The sequence below is a fragment of the Capsella rubella genome, unplaced genomic scaffold (assembly GCF_000375325.1).
Source record: "Capsella rubella cultivar Monte Gargano unplaced genomic scaffold, Caprub1_0 scaffold_3, whole genome shotgun sequence".
In the NCBI taxonomy this organism is placed as follows: Eukaryota; Viridiplantae; Streptophyta; class Magnoliopsida; order Brassicales; family Brassicaceae; genus Capsella; species Capsella rubella.
This window is the reverse complement of record NW_006238921.1, coordinates 13,121,323-13,134,831: the sequence shown is the minus strand read 5'-3', so window position 1 is coordinate 13,134,831 and position 13,509 is coordinate 13,121,323. Positions and strand designations below refer to the sequence as shown.

General features: G+C 38.1%; 3 protein-coding genes across 5 annotated transcripts in view; all 3 read right to left on the bottom strand.

The window, feature by feature from the left end:
- The window catches only part of LOC17891238 (F-box protein SKIP23), a 1,970-nt gene extending 1,619 nt beyond the window's left edge, over nt 1–351 (bottom strand). The window contains exon 1 of the mRNA XM_006296523.2: nt 2–351. Within this exon, the coding sequence (XP_006296585.2) occupies nt 2–298 (297 nt within the window). The 5' untranslated portion in view covers nt 299–351. The remainder of the gene's footprint in view (nt 1) is intronic.
- A 484-nt stretch (nt 352–835) lies between these two features.
- On the bottom strand, nt 836–5,039 carry LOC17890932 (serine/threonine-protein phosphatase 2A 65 kDa regulatory subunit A beta isoform). Of its 2 annotated transcripts, none has more exons than XM_023785711.1 (13): nt 4,960–5,039; nt 4,386–4,827; nt 3,740–3,986; nt 3,376–3,488; nt 3,187–3,266; nt 2,849–2,990; nt 2,665–2,745; nt 2,240–2,344; nt 1,908–2,090; nt 1,725–1,817; nt 1,485–1,624; nt 1,314–1,380; nt 836–1,178 (listed from the first exon to the last, which is right to left on the bottom strand). In XM_023785711.1, the coding sequence occupies exons 2-13, from the start codon at nt 4,776–4,778 to the stop codon at nt 1,059–1,061; spliced, it is 1,764 nt and encodes a 587-aa protein (XP_023641479.1). In that variant the 5' UTR covers nt 4,779–4,827; nt 4,960–5,039; the 3' UTR covers nt 836–1,058. The 2 variants fall into 2 exon arrangements, with proteins under 2 accessions (XP_023641479.1, XP_023641480.1); XM_023785712.1 differs by having other exon boundaries at nt 4,911–4,984.
- A 563-nt stretch (nt 5,040–5,602) lies between these two features.
- Nucleotides 5,603–7,282, bottom strand: LOC17893001 (1-aminocyclopropane-1-carboxylate oxidase homolog 5). 2 transcript variants are annotated; one of them, XM_006299110.2, is made up of 3 exons: nt 6,756–7,282; nt 6,086–6,407; nt 5,603–5,994 (listed from the first exon to the last, which is right to left on the bottom strand). In XM_006299110.2, exons 1-3 carry the CDS (start codon nt 7,265–7,267, stop codon nt 5,740–5,742), a joined length of 1,089 nt encoding a protein of 362 aa, XP_006299172.1. In that variant the 5' UTR covers nt 7,268–7,282; the 3' UTR covers nt 5,603–5,739. The 2 variants fall into 2 exon arrangements, with proteins under 2 accessions (XP_006299172.1, XP_023642490.1); XM_023786722.1 differs by having other exon boundaries at nt 5,603–5,976; nt 6,756–7,267.
- Nucleotides 7,283–13,509: the final 6,227 nt, after the last annotated feature.

The following is a 13,509-nucleotide window of genomic DNA, read 5'->3' as shown; positions in this document are numbered from 1 at the left end:
GGTCTTCCTCGACTTTGATCAGCCACCCAAACGAATCCGCCTCGCTCTGCGGTTCAAGAGGCTTGATGAGTAAGATACTCCGGTGCGAGAGGCGGAACCCTACGGCGGAGTCAGGGAAGAGACTACCACCGTTATCGGGGAGGATCGGGAGGTGATGTGTCGGGAGAGGACGTTTCGGCTCGGCGGCGGATCGCCATGAAGAACATACGGAACGGAACTGGACGAGATCGAAGGACGAATCTAGGGATTTTGAGATTAGGTCTAAGAGATCCTTCGGGAGTGTAGACCAATCCACCATCGATCATCGATGAAATTGAAATGCTTGAGAAAATACACAAATTTGGAACTTGATGATACCATATTATCAACGATGAGATTTGACCCGACCCGAATCTGTTACGGGTCGAATAACTCATTATCTCGGGTCAAGTATCAGCATTATTGGGTTTTAAGGATTCTTTTCAATGAGAATCATAGCATAACCTCACAAGGATGATGAAATTGATAAGGCTAAACGCTTTCTCCCCTTATGGCTAATGTGTAGGATATAGAAAAGCAAGAATGGCATGGCGTTCAATCGTAAAACGATAGACAGAAAAGAGACGGTTGAACAAACATTCATCGATACGATTATACGAATGAATGGCTGGATAATACAGTGGGTACATAGAGTCAACCAGGCGACTCCCATCCATCAGCGACAATCCGATACACTCAAAAGTGACGGTTCATCGATAACCAGGCGAATCCCATCAGCTACAATGTTGAGATGCGAAATGGATCAAATCTTTGAGGGGTTAGACAAAATGTAACTATGATGCTTCACACCATGAAGGGCGACCATACTTCCGGACTAGGATGGATAATAATACTCATTATTAGTGTTTTTACTATCCTTTTCTAGTAGTAGCAGAGAGAAACAATGGACAGACAGACTTCGTACGGTCAGTTCACTTACGTATAAGTTCACTACACATAACACACAAGAAAGCATCGTCTACAAATCCCTCATGAAAACCAAACACACAACATTGTGTTTTCTGTTTTCATTTTTTCTTTTAGCTAGACATCATCACATTGTCAATAGATTGGAGGGCTTGATTTGCGAAAAACCGTACATCAACGTCTGGGTCTTCACTTAGCTCCACCAAGCATGGCCGTATCATGCTCTCTACAACCTTTCACAACCAAAAAAAAAACAACAATATTTGAATATATGGACGTTTTGATTCCCTAATGAGGATTGGAATCATAAGCTCTTTCTCTACTTGTGAGAACCAAAAAAAGACAATGATGTGTGAAGGGTAACTAACCGATTGGTCAACTATCGGAATGAGAGATTGCATCATTTTGGCAACGTTAAATTTGATGTTTGGAACTCTGATAAGAGGAGAGAGTTGTTTTTTAGTTAGCTATTGGGACTTGGGAGTAATGAATTGATTCAATGATATTTCATGTTCTCAGAAAGAGAGAGAGAGACTTGCCTGTCTTTAGATGCAGTTATTACTGCAGGCAAGAGTTTGGAACATGTGATCTCGGATCCCATTACTGGAGCGAGAAGCGATACTGCACGAAGAATCGTCATCCGGTATAGATAGTGTGGATTGTTAATCATCTCTAGAACCTGCACAAGTAAATATAGTTATACAAACAATAGCGAAATGATCGAGTTGGATTAAAGTGAAGAAAAAAATATACCATACGCTTAAGATTTCAAAACAAACCTGAGGAACTATATGCTGCATTGCCCATTCAGGACCAAACTCTTCAGCAAGACGCTTAAGATTGTTCGCAGCAGCTTCGCGGATTGAGTGCACCTACACAATAGAAAGTTACCAAAAATTTTAAATTGTAGAAAATACGCATTTAATTATCTGATGATTCAATGGAGGTAGAGAATGAAGCACCTTGTCTTGTAACCATTGCATGCAAAGAGCACCAAGCTTATCGTCAAAGAAGCCTACACCTAATTGGCTGGCCAACAAGGGAATATACTCAATTATAGCCAGGCGTACTCTCCAGTGCCTGTCTTCAGCAAGTTCTACAATGGCTGGCAGTAAAGATTGTGATAGTAGATCAATCCCAATAACCTGCCAATTGAAAAGGACAAAAGAAAGTGCATCATCATCTGAAAATGATGGACAAAGAAGTTGTAGTTAAGTAGTCTTTGACTTGACCAAAACAGGATATCTTGAATTCAATGTTATGCAGAAAGATAAGTAACTTGATCATAACAAACCTGGTTCACTTGGTCAAGTTTGCTGATAATGTTTAACCGTACATCAGGAAATTCGTCCTTCAACAGAGAAAGAAAGATTGGAAGAAGATGCTCAATTGTTGCATCCTGCAATGAATATCAAAGCCAAGTTAAAACATACAAAGTCAAACTAACATATCTTATATAGAAAAATATAGTTAGCTCTATCGTTTACTAATAGATTATGGCTGCGGGCTACTTCCATTCAAAGTAAACATGACAGTGACAAAGGAAAAGAAGATGTATACATGGTTTCAAACAAAGAAATAATCGTTATCTTAAAGATGCGAAAGCTGCTTATACTATGGGCTTTTTGACTCCAAACTATACAGCCGAATGCAATTTTGTATAGATGACAGTATTTCTGGTAGGAGAGCCGCACTGTATCGATTTTTAATTCTGCTTACCTTACCCAAGACTGGAGCCATCCCCATTATAACTGAGGCCAATGCAGATCTAACGTGCTGAGAAGAGTCTGATGATAATTCCTGCGGGTAGATATAACGATAAGCTAATAGTCATAAGAAAAATCCAATGATCTATTGGTCCTTTGCGCAATATGAGATCAATGAACTACTCCTAAGCATGTACCTTTACACAAGGAAGGATGTGTTGGATAGCGAGTTCAGGGTTTAAAATGCGACAAAACTTAGTAACTTTTCCAGCAGCTGCTATCCGAACTTCAGCCTCATTATCACGAAGTAGACGAACATATGCAGGCACCAAATCCGTCCTTTATACACAAGGCACATAAGAAAATAATATAAACAAGAATAAAGAAAACAATCAAGATGACTCAACAAACATAAACTTCCAGTACCACCTCTGAAGCCAGTAATATAAAATTTGATATAGATTTGTAGAAATAGAGGTCAACAAAGACATCAATAAAACATTAAACCAAGCTAAGCTCAACCATCATTGCTTACTTAGTTGGCTCTGGTCCTACAGCTTCACAAAGTTCATAGAGCTGATTTGCAACCATATAACGCACACGCCAGGACTTATCCTGCTCAGAGACAAAATATCAAGATAAAGCAGCACATAAATATCTGCCTTACAGCTTTCCAATAAAGCTCATCAGCAGAAAATCTTATCCTAATCACACATTTACTCACCTGCGAGAAATTGACAATTACAGGAAGAATGTGTGTCACACAGTCCTGGGGCTCCAACAATTTCCCAAGAGCAGCACAACCCTCAACAGCCAATAATCTAACTGAATCTTGATCTGATATTGATGTCCACAAGATGGTTAAAAGCTATACGATCATCATACAAGTAAGATACTGAAACTTATATAGTCATATGTGGACATTGGACAAAACTAGTGCTGCTTAGTTTCAGCTATTGCTCAGTGTTCAATGCAGTAACCCTATTACTAGCCTTTTTTTACATTAGTCAACCCCATAAGCAGACATGATGAAATTTTGAAGAGGTATATGCTGGCAAAATGAAACCATATAAGGTTGGAAAACATACCATCTTGAGTAAGATCATCAAACATGGACATAATCTCTGTCTTCAAATGAGCTGAATCAATTGTAGCAGCAAACTTCCCCAAATTCGTTGCTGCTGCTCTGCGCACCATTGGCATGTCATCTTGACAAAGTTGACTGTATATTGATCTTAGTTCTGCCTTTAGCAGATCTGGAGCACTTGGGTATGCAATATGGAAAATTCCACATGCTGATACTCTGGCTGTGAACCACTCACCAGCTGCAAGTCGCTGTTAAACAATGACGGTGTTCAGTAAGCTTAAGTCAGTTGCACATTATGAGTATAGCATCATTTTGGTTCCTATACGGTCCCAAACAAAACCACAAACACAACCCAAAAGAACGCTACTGAAGAACAAAAATTGATGGTGTTCTCTTGGATCAACCAAAATAGATGTACACAACTACAACCTACCGATTCCCCAAAACAACTTAAAAGGGAAATACTGAAACAAAAAGGCAAAAGCATATTTCCAAACTTTGGATAGCGAAGGACCCAAAACAATCTTAGTTCTTTTGCTTTGAGTGTAGCTCAATGTCACATGGCTGATTAAGTTACACAGAGCATGGAAAGAGAAAAATAAATTAACCAAAGAGATTAATAACAGGAGTAATTGCCCTTATCTAACCTTTGCCAGAGGTAAGAAATGCTCAACCAAATCAGTCTCCCTCATCTGAGAACCAATTCTGCAAAGTGACTCTACAGCTTTTTCCCTCACGCAAGTTTCCTCAACAGTCGAGAGTGTCTCCAGCGGTGGAAGCAAAACATGAGCATGCTCAACGCCTCCTACATAAGGAATAAAAACCCCCAACTCTTCAGCCATGGCGAGAAGTACCTCATCATCATCGTCATTGTTTTCACTAAGAAACGGGATCAACTCTTTTCTAGTCCTCTCCTCTCCAAGAGCACGTGCAATGATAGAAAGCCGTCTAATGGAGTTCAATCTAAGCTGAATATCATCGTTTTTTAGCTCGTCTATAAGGACGGCGATCGGGTATAAAGGCTCATCAACCGTAGACATCCTCACTAATATACTCAAATCACTCCCTAGGTACCTTCTTCAAATAATCCTAACCAAACCAAACACAAATAGTCAGAATAAAACACAATGCATATACACACCATCAATACAAAAGACGATAAAGTTACAAACTTTAAACTCAATTTTGCCTCTGAGATAATTCAAAGGTAACCCATTTCACCTCAAACAAAAAAGGGTTGCATCAGAATCAAACACGGAGAGAAGAAGACCTAGAGAGACAACAACCATTAATTGACAATCTAAACAAAATAATATTGATTTTGAGATTCTTAAACACATTCGAAATTGTTTCTAATTGAAGAAATGATCGAGATTTTTACCAATTACGCTGTTTTCCCCAAGTTCCGAGCGATCTATGAATCAGAACAGAAGAAGGAACGAGAATGAGAGAGAACCGGAGCACTTTCTCAGCAGCTACCCATCTTAAGGTGTCCATATAATTGGGCCTGTCCAGGATAAAACTAAGTGGGCTTAGATTTAATACATAAAGGCCCATATATGTAATAATACGGCGCCGTTTCTAATATCTCTCGTAGTGATTATTATTTTTATTTTTTTTTGGTGGAAACTCTCGTAGTGATTATTGTGTGTATGCTTTGTAAGTTTTTTTTTTTATTTATTTTAAATGTAGCTTGTAAGTTTTTCAAATTTCAATACTCATTCGAAGATTACAAGAATAATTTCTGAATGAATAATATGCATTATCATGTGATGATGATGTATTATATCATGGCTTGAAGACGAATAGTAGTAAATTTCATTTTGTGCCTTAATTATTAATATCAAATAGTTCATATAGCATATCACCTTACGAGAAAGGAAGATTAAGTGGTTTCATAAGAGATAGTTTAAGAGGAAGACAACAAAGAGTTTGATAAATTACCCAATTGGCATATATTTGTAGTATAAAGGCAAATTTGTAGTAAAAAGGCCAATTGTCTCACATCTTGAAATGGGGTAATGGAGGAGTATCGATCACTACTGATGATCTGAACATGTTTGAGAACTCGGTGAGGGTTATGTCTCTATACTTGGCAGGGTTTTGTTCTGATAGAAGCTCTTTGATAGGTCCATACACTTGAGGATTCTCCTTCATGAAAGTACTAAAGAAACAAATTACCGAAATCCGCGGTTTTATTGATCTATTTGCAATCACCCTATGCTCCACACTAATGAACTTGTCATTGGTCATAAGCTGCAAAACATTAAGAAAAACAAATATGAAACACAAGATATATATATATATATATAGAGAGAGAAATGAACAACATTTTCTTCTTTAGTACCTGAAGAAGATCTCCAATGTTAATGACAAGAGCTCCGGGAACATGAGGAACATCAATCCAGTATTGGTCATGGAGAACTTGAAGCCCTCCAATCTTGTCTTGAAGAAGAATGGTGATAAACGAAAAGTCAGTGTGCTTGTATATGCCTAAAGTAAGGTTAGGCTCAGGACAAGGTGGGTAATATTGGCCAAACATCACTTGAAATTTGGTGCAGTCCATGTCCTTGAGGTGATTAGGACTTAACCCTAATGCCTCTGATAGAAGCTCAAAGAGCAATTCACCTAAATTCATCATTTTCTTTGAATACTCCATCATAATCTCCCTACCACGTATTAAAATAACAACAAAGTTTCAATAATACATTATGTTTTCGTCGCCGTACATTTTTCTCCCTCACCCCGCTACCTCATTTAAATTATTTATTACAATCTAAGAAAATTATTATACCAACAAGCCAACAACATATAATATTTACAATCATATAATCTAGCTAGTAACACAAGTTTATTTTTACAAGATTTAATTAATGATTTTATAACAACCTTAAGTTTAAATTTGTTGTTAAAAAACCTCAAGGTTCAAAAACATTTACCCATTTTTAACGAATACCAAAAATACACTTCAAAAACCTAGCTAGACTAAAACTTCTAAATTCGTATGGAAACGTTACCCGAAAATGGGGGGTAGTTCATCCAAACTAGGAGGATCTGGTGCAGTGTAACAAGCCAATGAGTCTCTCCAGCCCCCGGGAGAAGTGAGGACATCAAAATTACTCGTGTAATGAAACTTTCTAGCGTAATCACGAGTGTAGAACTTTTTCTTAGCTTCAGGGTCTTGCTCATGAAACCCACGAGTCCCTTCGATCATCCTCTCCAACACGTCCTCGGGGATACCATGATTAACCACTTGGAAGAAACCCCATTTCTCAGCTGCTTCTCCCATCTTCTCCACCACGTTTCGACGTTTGGTCATGTCAACGCTTACTCCTTTCAGATCAATGGTGGGGATCGTGAGCTGCTTATGATGAGGAGGTGGTGGTGCTTGCATGCTTGCTAGAGTAACCGGAGATGCATGGAACATCGATGGGATCTTTGTGATACCCGAATCCACTAGCCCTTTCACGCCAGTTTTCGTCTCGTCGAAAGCTTTTGCTTGAGTTGAACGATCAGTTGATGACTCCATCGGTGTTTTACTTTCTTTTTTTTTGTTGTTGTTTCTTTAGAGTTTTTGCACTGCTCAGATCTTTATATAATAGTTACTACATTATTTAGCATTCGTTTTTAAAAAAAATTCGACTCCTTTGGGTCTCTATTGTTGCATTTATTGGAAACACGTTTTTTTGTGTTTGAATAATACTATATATATAATGCATAACGACGAAAGAAATGTTATTATACCGAAACTTGTTAACCAAAATACACATAGCACGAATAAAATTATCAATATATTAGATATCATGTGATGTGCCATATATTGAGAATAGATGAGAAAGAAAGGATTTTTCTGCTGAATAATAATTTATTAGATCTATATTGCTTATTCAAAAATGACAATAGATAGATGGAGCTTATACTTAGGGCACCATTAAAAGTAAGATCTTAAGTGTAAAAATTACACTAGAAGCTATTTTATTTAAAATCTTACCAATAATTTTGGTCTTATACAACGGGAAGAACAAATCTAGATCTTTTCTTAATGATCAGATCATCTGATTACACTTACCAAGCATCTAGCCACTCTCTTCTGCAACAATAGGACCACACCGGTTTGATAGTACGATTGTCGGAGCTAGAACCAGCTGGGAGTGACGTCTTCACCTTCCTTACACTCTGCATATTTGTGTCTTTGTGTTGCAGATAAGAGTTCTGTTTTTTTGCCCCTTTGTCGTCTTTTGCTGGTGAGAAGAACTTTCATTATTACAAGGTATTTGGGGGCCATGCTTGTTTTCCCGTTGTGCGCTTGAGGCCTTATACTTTCATATATGTCCCATTGTGATCGTTATTTGTCGACTGTCGTATACTTATTTACTTAATTATGTGAAGTTAAATCGTGAATACTGAATAATACAGTATTATTATTATTATTATGGGTGGGCGTTGTAACTTGTACGTAAGAGATAAAAGTGATACCAATTGGGAAAAATGTAGTTTGTGTTTGTGTCATGCATGCATGATTTAAGAAAGGTATATAGAGGTCAAATCTTTAAAACTTCCATCGGTTTAATAAGACAAATATCGACTTGTAATATAAATGAAAAGAATCACATTTCTATATTTGTACATACACATATTTGCATCGTAAAATTAAAACTAAAAAGACCCATTTCAAGTACATATATACTTGCTCGATTTACGTATAGTCGTGTCTATGGGCTTTAAAAGTTAAAACTATATTTTGTCGGTATTTTACTACATAATCAGGATCTTGGCAGTTCATGCAGCCACATCTTGTAGGTAACGTAAATTCCATATTTTCTATATCTTCAAATCTTCAAATCTTATAATTTTTGATATTTGTAACTATACTCAAAAGTCAAAAGACATGTCATTCAATCATATCTTCAATAGCAGGTTGCCATTAAAATATATTTTTAATGAATATAAAATTATATTTAATAAAAAAACGTGTTTAGAATAAATAAATGCAACAATAGATAAAAAAGAGTTCGATTTTTTTTTTTGAAAATGTTACATCTTGCAAAATAATCAAGTGTTTTTAGAAAAGACTACTCCTCACAAAGAATGTTATTATAGCATCTTTCACACAGATTAAGAAAAATAAACCAATTTCATTTTAATCTTTATTAATACACTACATATTACCCTTTCTCTAATTAATAAGTCGAGATAATAAGGATAAAAAAGGGATTAAGTTATTTAAACTGTATTAGAAACACAAAATGACACTCTTTGTGAAACAAGATAATAACATTAACACAACACTCTTTATGAAACGGAAGGAGTATAAGTTTGGAAACAATAACGTAATTGAACTTTTTTTTACCGGTTACGAACGTTCTTATCAATTATAAGCTTGTGAGTTTATAATCAAAGAAAAGCGTGGTGAGTTTTGGCTCTCCATAATGACGGCCATTACCTTAATTCTCTCCATAGGCTGTTAATAGAGATCTGAAAAGCATATTGATTACAAATGACCCCTCTATGTTCCATACGTTCCTGTTAGTCTGACAAACTCCTTCCTACAAATCATTCTTCAGTGTTCCTCAGATACTTTTAGTTTGTTCCAAAACGATAATTTTAAAAATTTATGCAAACAATGATAGTAAAGATCAACAACCGACTTTATTAAATCGAAACTGAATTTGAAATACAATAATACATCTAGGTAAATTGTTAACGAGTAAAAATCTATTGTAACGAATTAATACATCGTGTAAATGCATTTTTTTACCCTTTTTTGTAAACATTTTTTAATCGTTTTTATTATAACTAATTATATACTTATTTACTAATCATTTTTGTAAATAATCTACATTTTCTCTTCTTTCTTCATTATTTGTACTAGGTTTTGCCGACAAAAAACTTTCAAAATCGTCATTTTTGCAATTTTACTCTTTTTTTATTTATTTTTTTTTTATTATTTTTTTCATTAGAATAAAACACCTTACAAGGTACAAAACCCTTAGAAGCACACAGGCCCACAAAAAATTACAAGGCATTAAAGCCCAGTAGGTACACAGACCCAGCATACAAGGCCACCAACAGCCTAAGATGGCACACAGGCCCAAAGGAGAGAGAAAGGAAGAGAAGAAGAAGAGAAAAAGAGAAGAGACGAGAGATACACAAAAGGAGAAGAAGAAAGGAGAAACAACAGGGAAACAAACCAGATTACCTGAGAAGAAACGATGCCATCTCAGTAAAACGATGACACCACAGCAAAGGAGACGGAGAGAGGCCTACAAAAGATTGAGAGGTTGAAAGTCTCTAAACCACGAAGCAAGATAAGAAATATTTGGAGGCACAACTCTCTGCTCTCTTGATAGCGGGTCAAGGCGGGAGCGAACGATATTTTTGACTTCCAGAAGAATGGCATTAGGAGGCCTTATAGAACCTGTGTGAAGCCGCGAGTTTCGCTCTCGCCAAATAAGATAAACAGAGGCATGATAGGCCATCCTAAGAATCATGGCTGTATTCTTGTCTTGAGTAGGATTCTTTAGCCATCTAACCCCTTCATCAAACAAAAATGGGGGAGAAACATGGGCTTTGGAAGTAAAGAATCCCCAGACTACAGAAGAGAAAGAGCATTCAAAGAACAAATGCTGCCTAGTTTCATCATGAGCGTTGCAAAGAAGGCAGCTAGAAGGGACGGTTAAACCCCAGCGCAGAAGCTTGTCACGCGTATGCAAACGATGCTTGACGTTCAGCCAGTTGAGAAAGGCATGTTTGTGAACTCTACCTTTAAACCAAACAGCTTCAAACCAGTCCACTTTAATGCCATGAGGGTACAGAAAATCCCAAGTTCTAGCAGTGGAGAACACTTTGACTGCATCAGAGTCACCTATTTTCCAAAGGAAAACATCATCTGGAGCATCCACATCAATATTCACAATACTAGGAGGCGGGAGACAGTCTTTGAGGAGGTGAATAACACTATTACGGCTTCTACTAGTAGAAAGCCACCAATGCCCATCGCGCACAGCATCTCTAACAACTGCACTTCTGCTCAAACCTGTGATTCGAGGGCCTATGTCTCCAGTTAAATCAATAAGAGGCCCTAGGCCTGTCCAGTTTTCAAGCCAGAAGTTGCAAGAGATCCCTGAGTTCACCTCACACACCAAAAAGGGGCGAGCAAGAGGTCTTAGCTTACAAATACTTTTCCATATCCAACTTCCAGAGTTATTATACTCAAGTTCCCAGAAACTTCTGTTCCCAATCAGGTGATGTCTAACCCATGACACCCATAGAGAGCCACTTGAAGTAAAGAGCATCCAAATCAGTTTCAACCCTAGTACCTTATTCCAAGGCACTAGCCTCCTCAAGCCAAGCCCGCCACTTTCCTTGGGAGTGCAAACTGAATCCCAACACACTTTTGCACCTCTAGCTGAGTTAGGAACTCCTTTCCACAAAAAAGCATTACACATGCGCTCTATTTCCTCCAAACATTGTTTAGGTAGCAAGAAAATAGAGGCCCAGAAAGTAACAGTGGAGAAGATGACAGATTTAATTAATTGGAGTCTACCTGCATACGATAAGTGCTTAACAGTCCACGAATTAAACCGGTTCATAATCTTGTCTACCAAAGGTTGATAATCCTGTTTCCTGAGCTTGCGAGACGTGAGGGGAACACCTAGGTAGCGAACTGGAAGGGAACCATGTTGCAAGCCCATCTGATCACAAACCAGCTTATTCAAATCAAAATTACCACCATCAAGGAACAAAGCAGATTTATCTCTATTTATACCAAGGCCAGAAGCAGATTTAAAATTTTCCAAAATGGTGAGGACGCCTTGCAAAGAACCTTCCAATCCATCAAAAAAAAATTAAGATATCATCTGCAAAACTCAAATGAGAGATGAGAGGGGCATCACACTTAGGATGTAAACCAAAACTTTGAATCATGGCCCCTTTATCAAGTTGTTTAGATAAAACATCCATAGCAAGAACAAACAGAAGAGATGAGATAGGGTCCCCTTGTCTTAAACCCTTCTTGCCTTTAAAAAATCCCACTAGCTCCCCATTGAGAGCGATGCTGAAGCTAGGAGTAGTAAAACAACCCTTCAGCCATCCAATGAACCTAATTGGGAGATCAATAGCCTTAAGAACATTCAAGAGAAATTGCCAATCAAGATTATCATAAGCCTTAGCCAAATCCACCTGCAGACAACCTCTAGTGATAAGACCTTCAACATGAAAATTCTCCACCAGTTCTGAAGCTAATAAAACATTCTCACAAAGTTGTCTTCCTTTAACAAAACCAACCTGGTTCCCTTGAACAGTATCAGAGATGAATAACTTCAACTTCTGTTTAAGGAGACGAGCAATCACTTTGTAGACCGTAGTACAACAGGATATAGGTCGAAACTGTGAGAGCCTGTCAGCACCAGTAACTTTGGGAAGGAGAGTGATGGCAGTAGCATTGAAGCTGGGAGGCAAAAAACCTGAAGTAAAGAAGCTCTGCACAGCTTTGATTAGGTCTGAACCAACCCACTCCCAGGCTTCCAAGAAAAACTCCACCGGAAACCCATCAGGACCAGGGGCCTTATTTCTGGGCATACTATTCACGGTATCTTTGATTTCTTGAGCAGAGGGAACTCTAAGCAGCTGAGAAGCTAGACTGTCATCACATCTGAACTGAAGCAGCTCCTGAATATTGCTAACAGAAAGAGGAGACACTTCATCATTAGCTGTTCCAAGAAGATTCTGATAATAAGAGACAATCATATCCTTGATTTGATCCGGATTGTCAATCCTTTCATCATCAGCTCCCCTAAGATACTTGATAACATTCTTGCCTTGATTTGCAATCACAGATTTATGAAAGAAGGCTGTGTTGGCATCACCTTCCTTCAACCACCTGATGCGAGATTTTTGTCTATAAAAGGATTCCAAAGCTTTAGAAAAGAAGTTCCATTTTTTCCTAACCACAAATTCCTCTCTGAACAGAGCAGCTGTAGGAGCGCTAAGGAGGGTAGACTGAACTGATTCCAAAGCTTCAAGAGCTTCTTTAGTACGCTGCTGAAGATTACCAAATCCCTCTCTATTGAGTCTTCTACAGGCTGCCTTAATTTGTTTCATTCTCTGAGCAAAGGTGAATAACTTCGACCCACCACTTACATCCATACGCCAAGCATCTCGCATAGTCTCAGCAAATCTAGGATGGGTGGATAGGAAGGAGAAGTACTTGAAGCTTTTTTTGTTTCTTTCCAAACTGGCAACTGTTGAGACCAAACAAGGGGAATGGTCAGAGTCTCCAGGGGGATCAAAAATTACCAGGCTCTCGGGAAAGGCCGACAACCAGTGATCATTACCCAGCACTCTATCCAACTTTCTAAGAATAGGATCTTCTTGCCTTCTATTAGACCATGAGAAAAAAGCTCCCCTGCTGGGAAGATCAGATAACTCATTAGTAGACAGACAATTAGAGAGGTCAGCCATACCATTAAGAGGCAATGGATGAGGCAACAATGAGAAGTGTTCATTAGACGTAAGAATTTGATTAAAGTCGCCCATAAGAAGAAGAGGCAAAGATCTGGCCGGGGAATTCTGCACAATATTCGATATCTCCTCCCATAAGGGTCTTCTATCAACCACAATATTATAACCATACACAAAAGCTACAGAGAAGCTCTCCATAGAAGCAGGATCAAAAACTGCACACAACATTAGTTGGGCAGATTTGGACAGCACAACAACTGAGAGAGAAGGATCCCAAACAACCCACATCCTTCCATTATCCGAGGACTC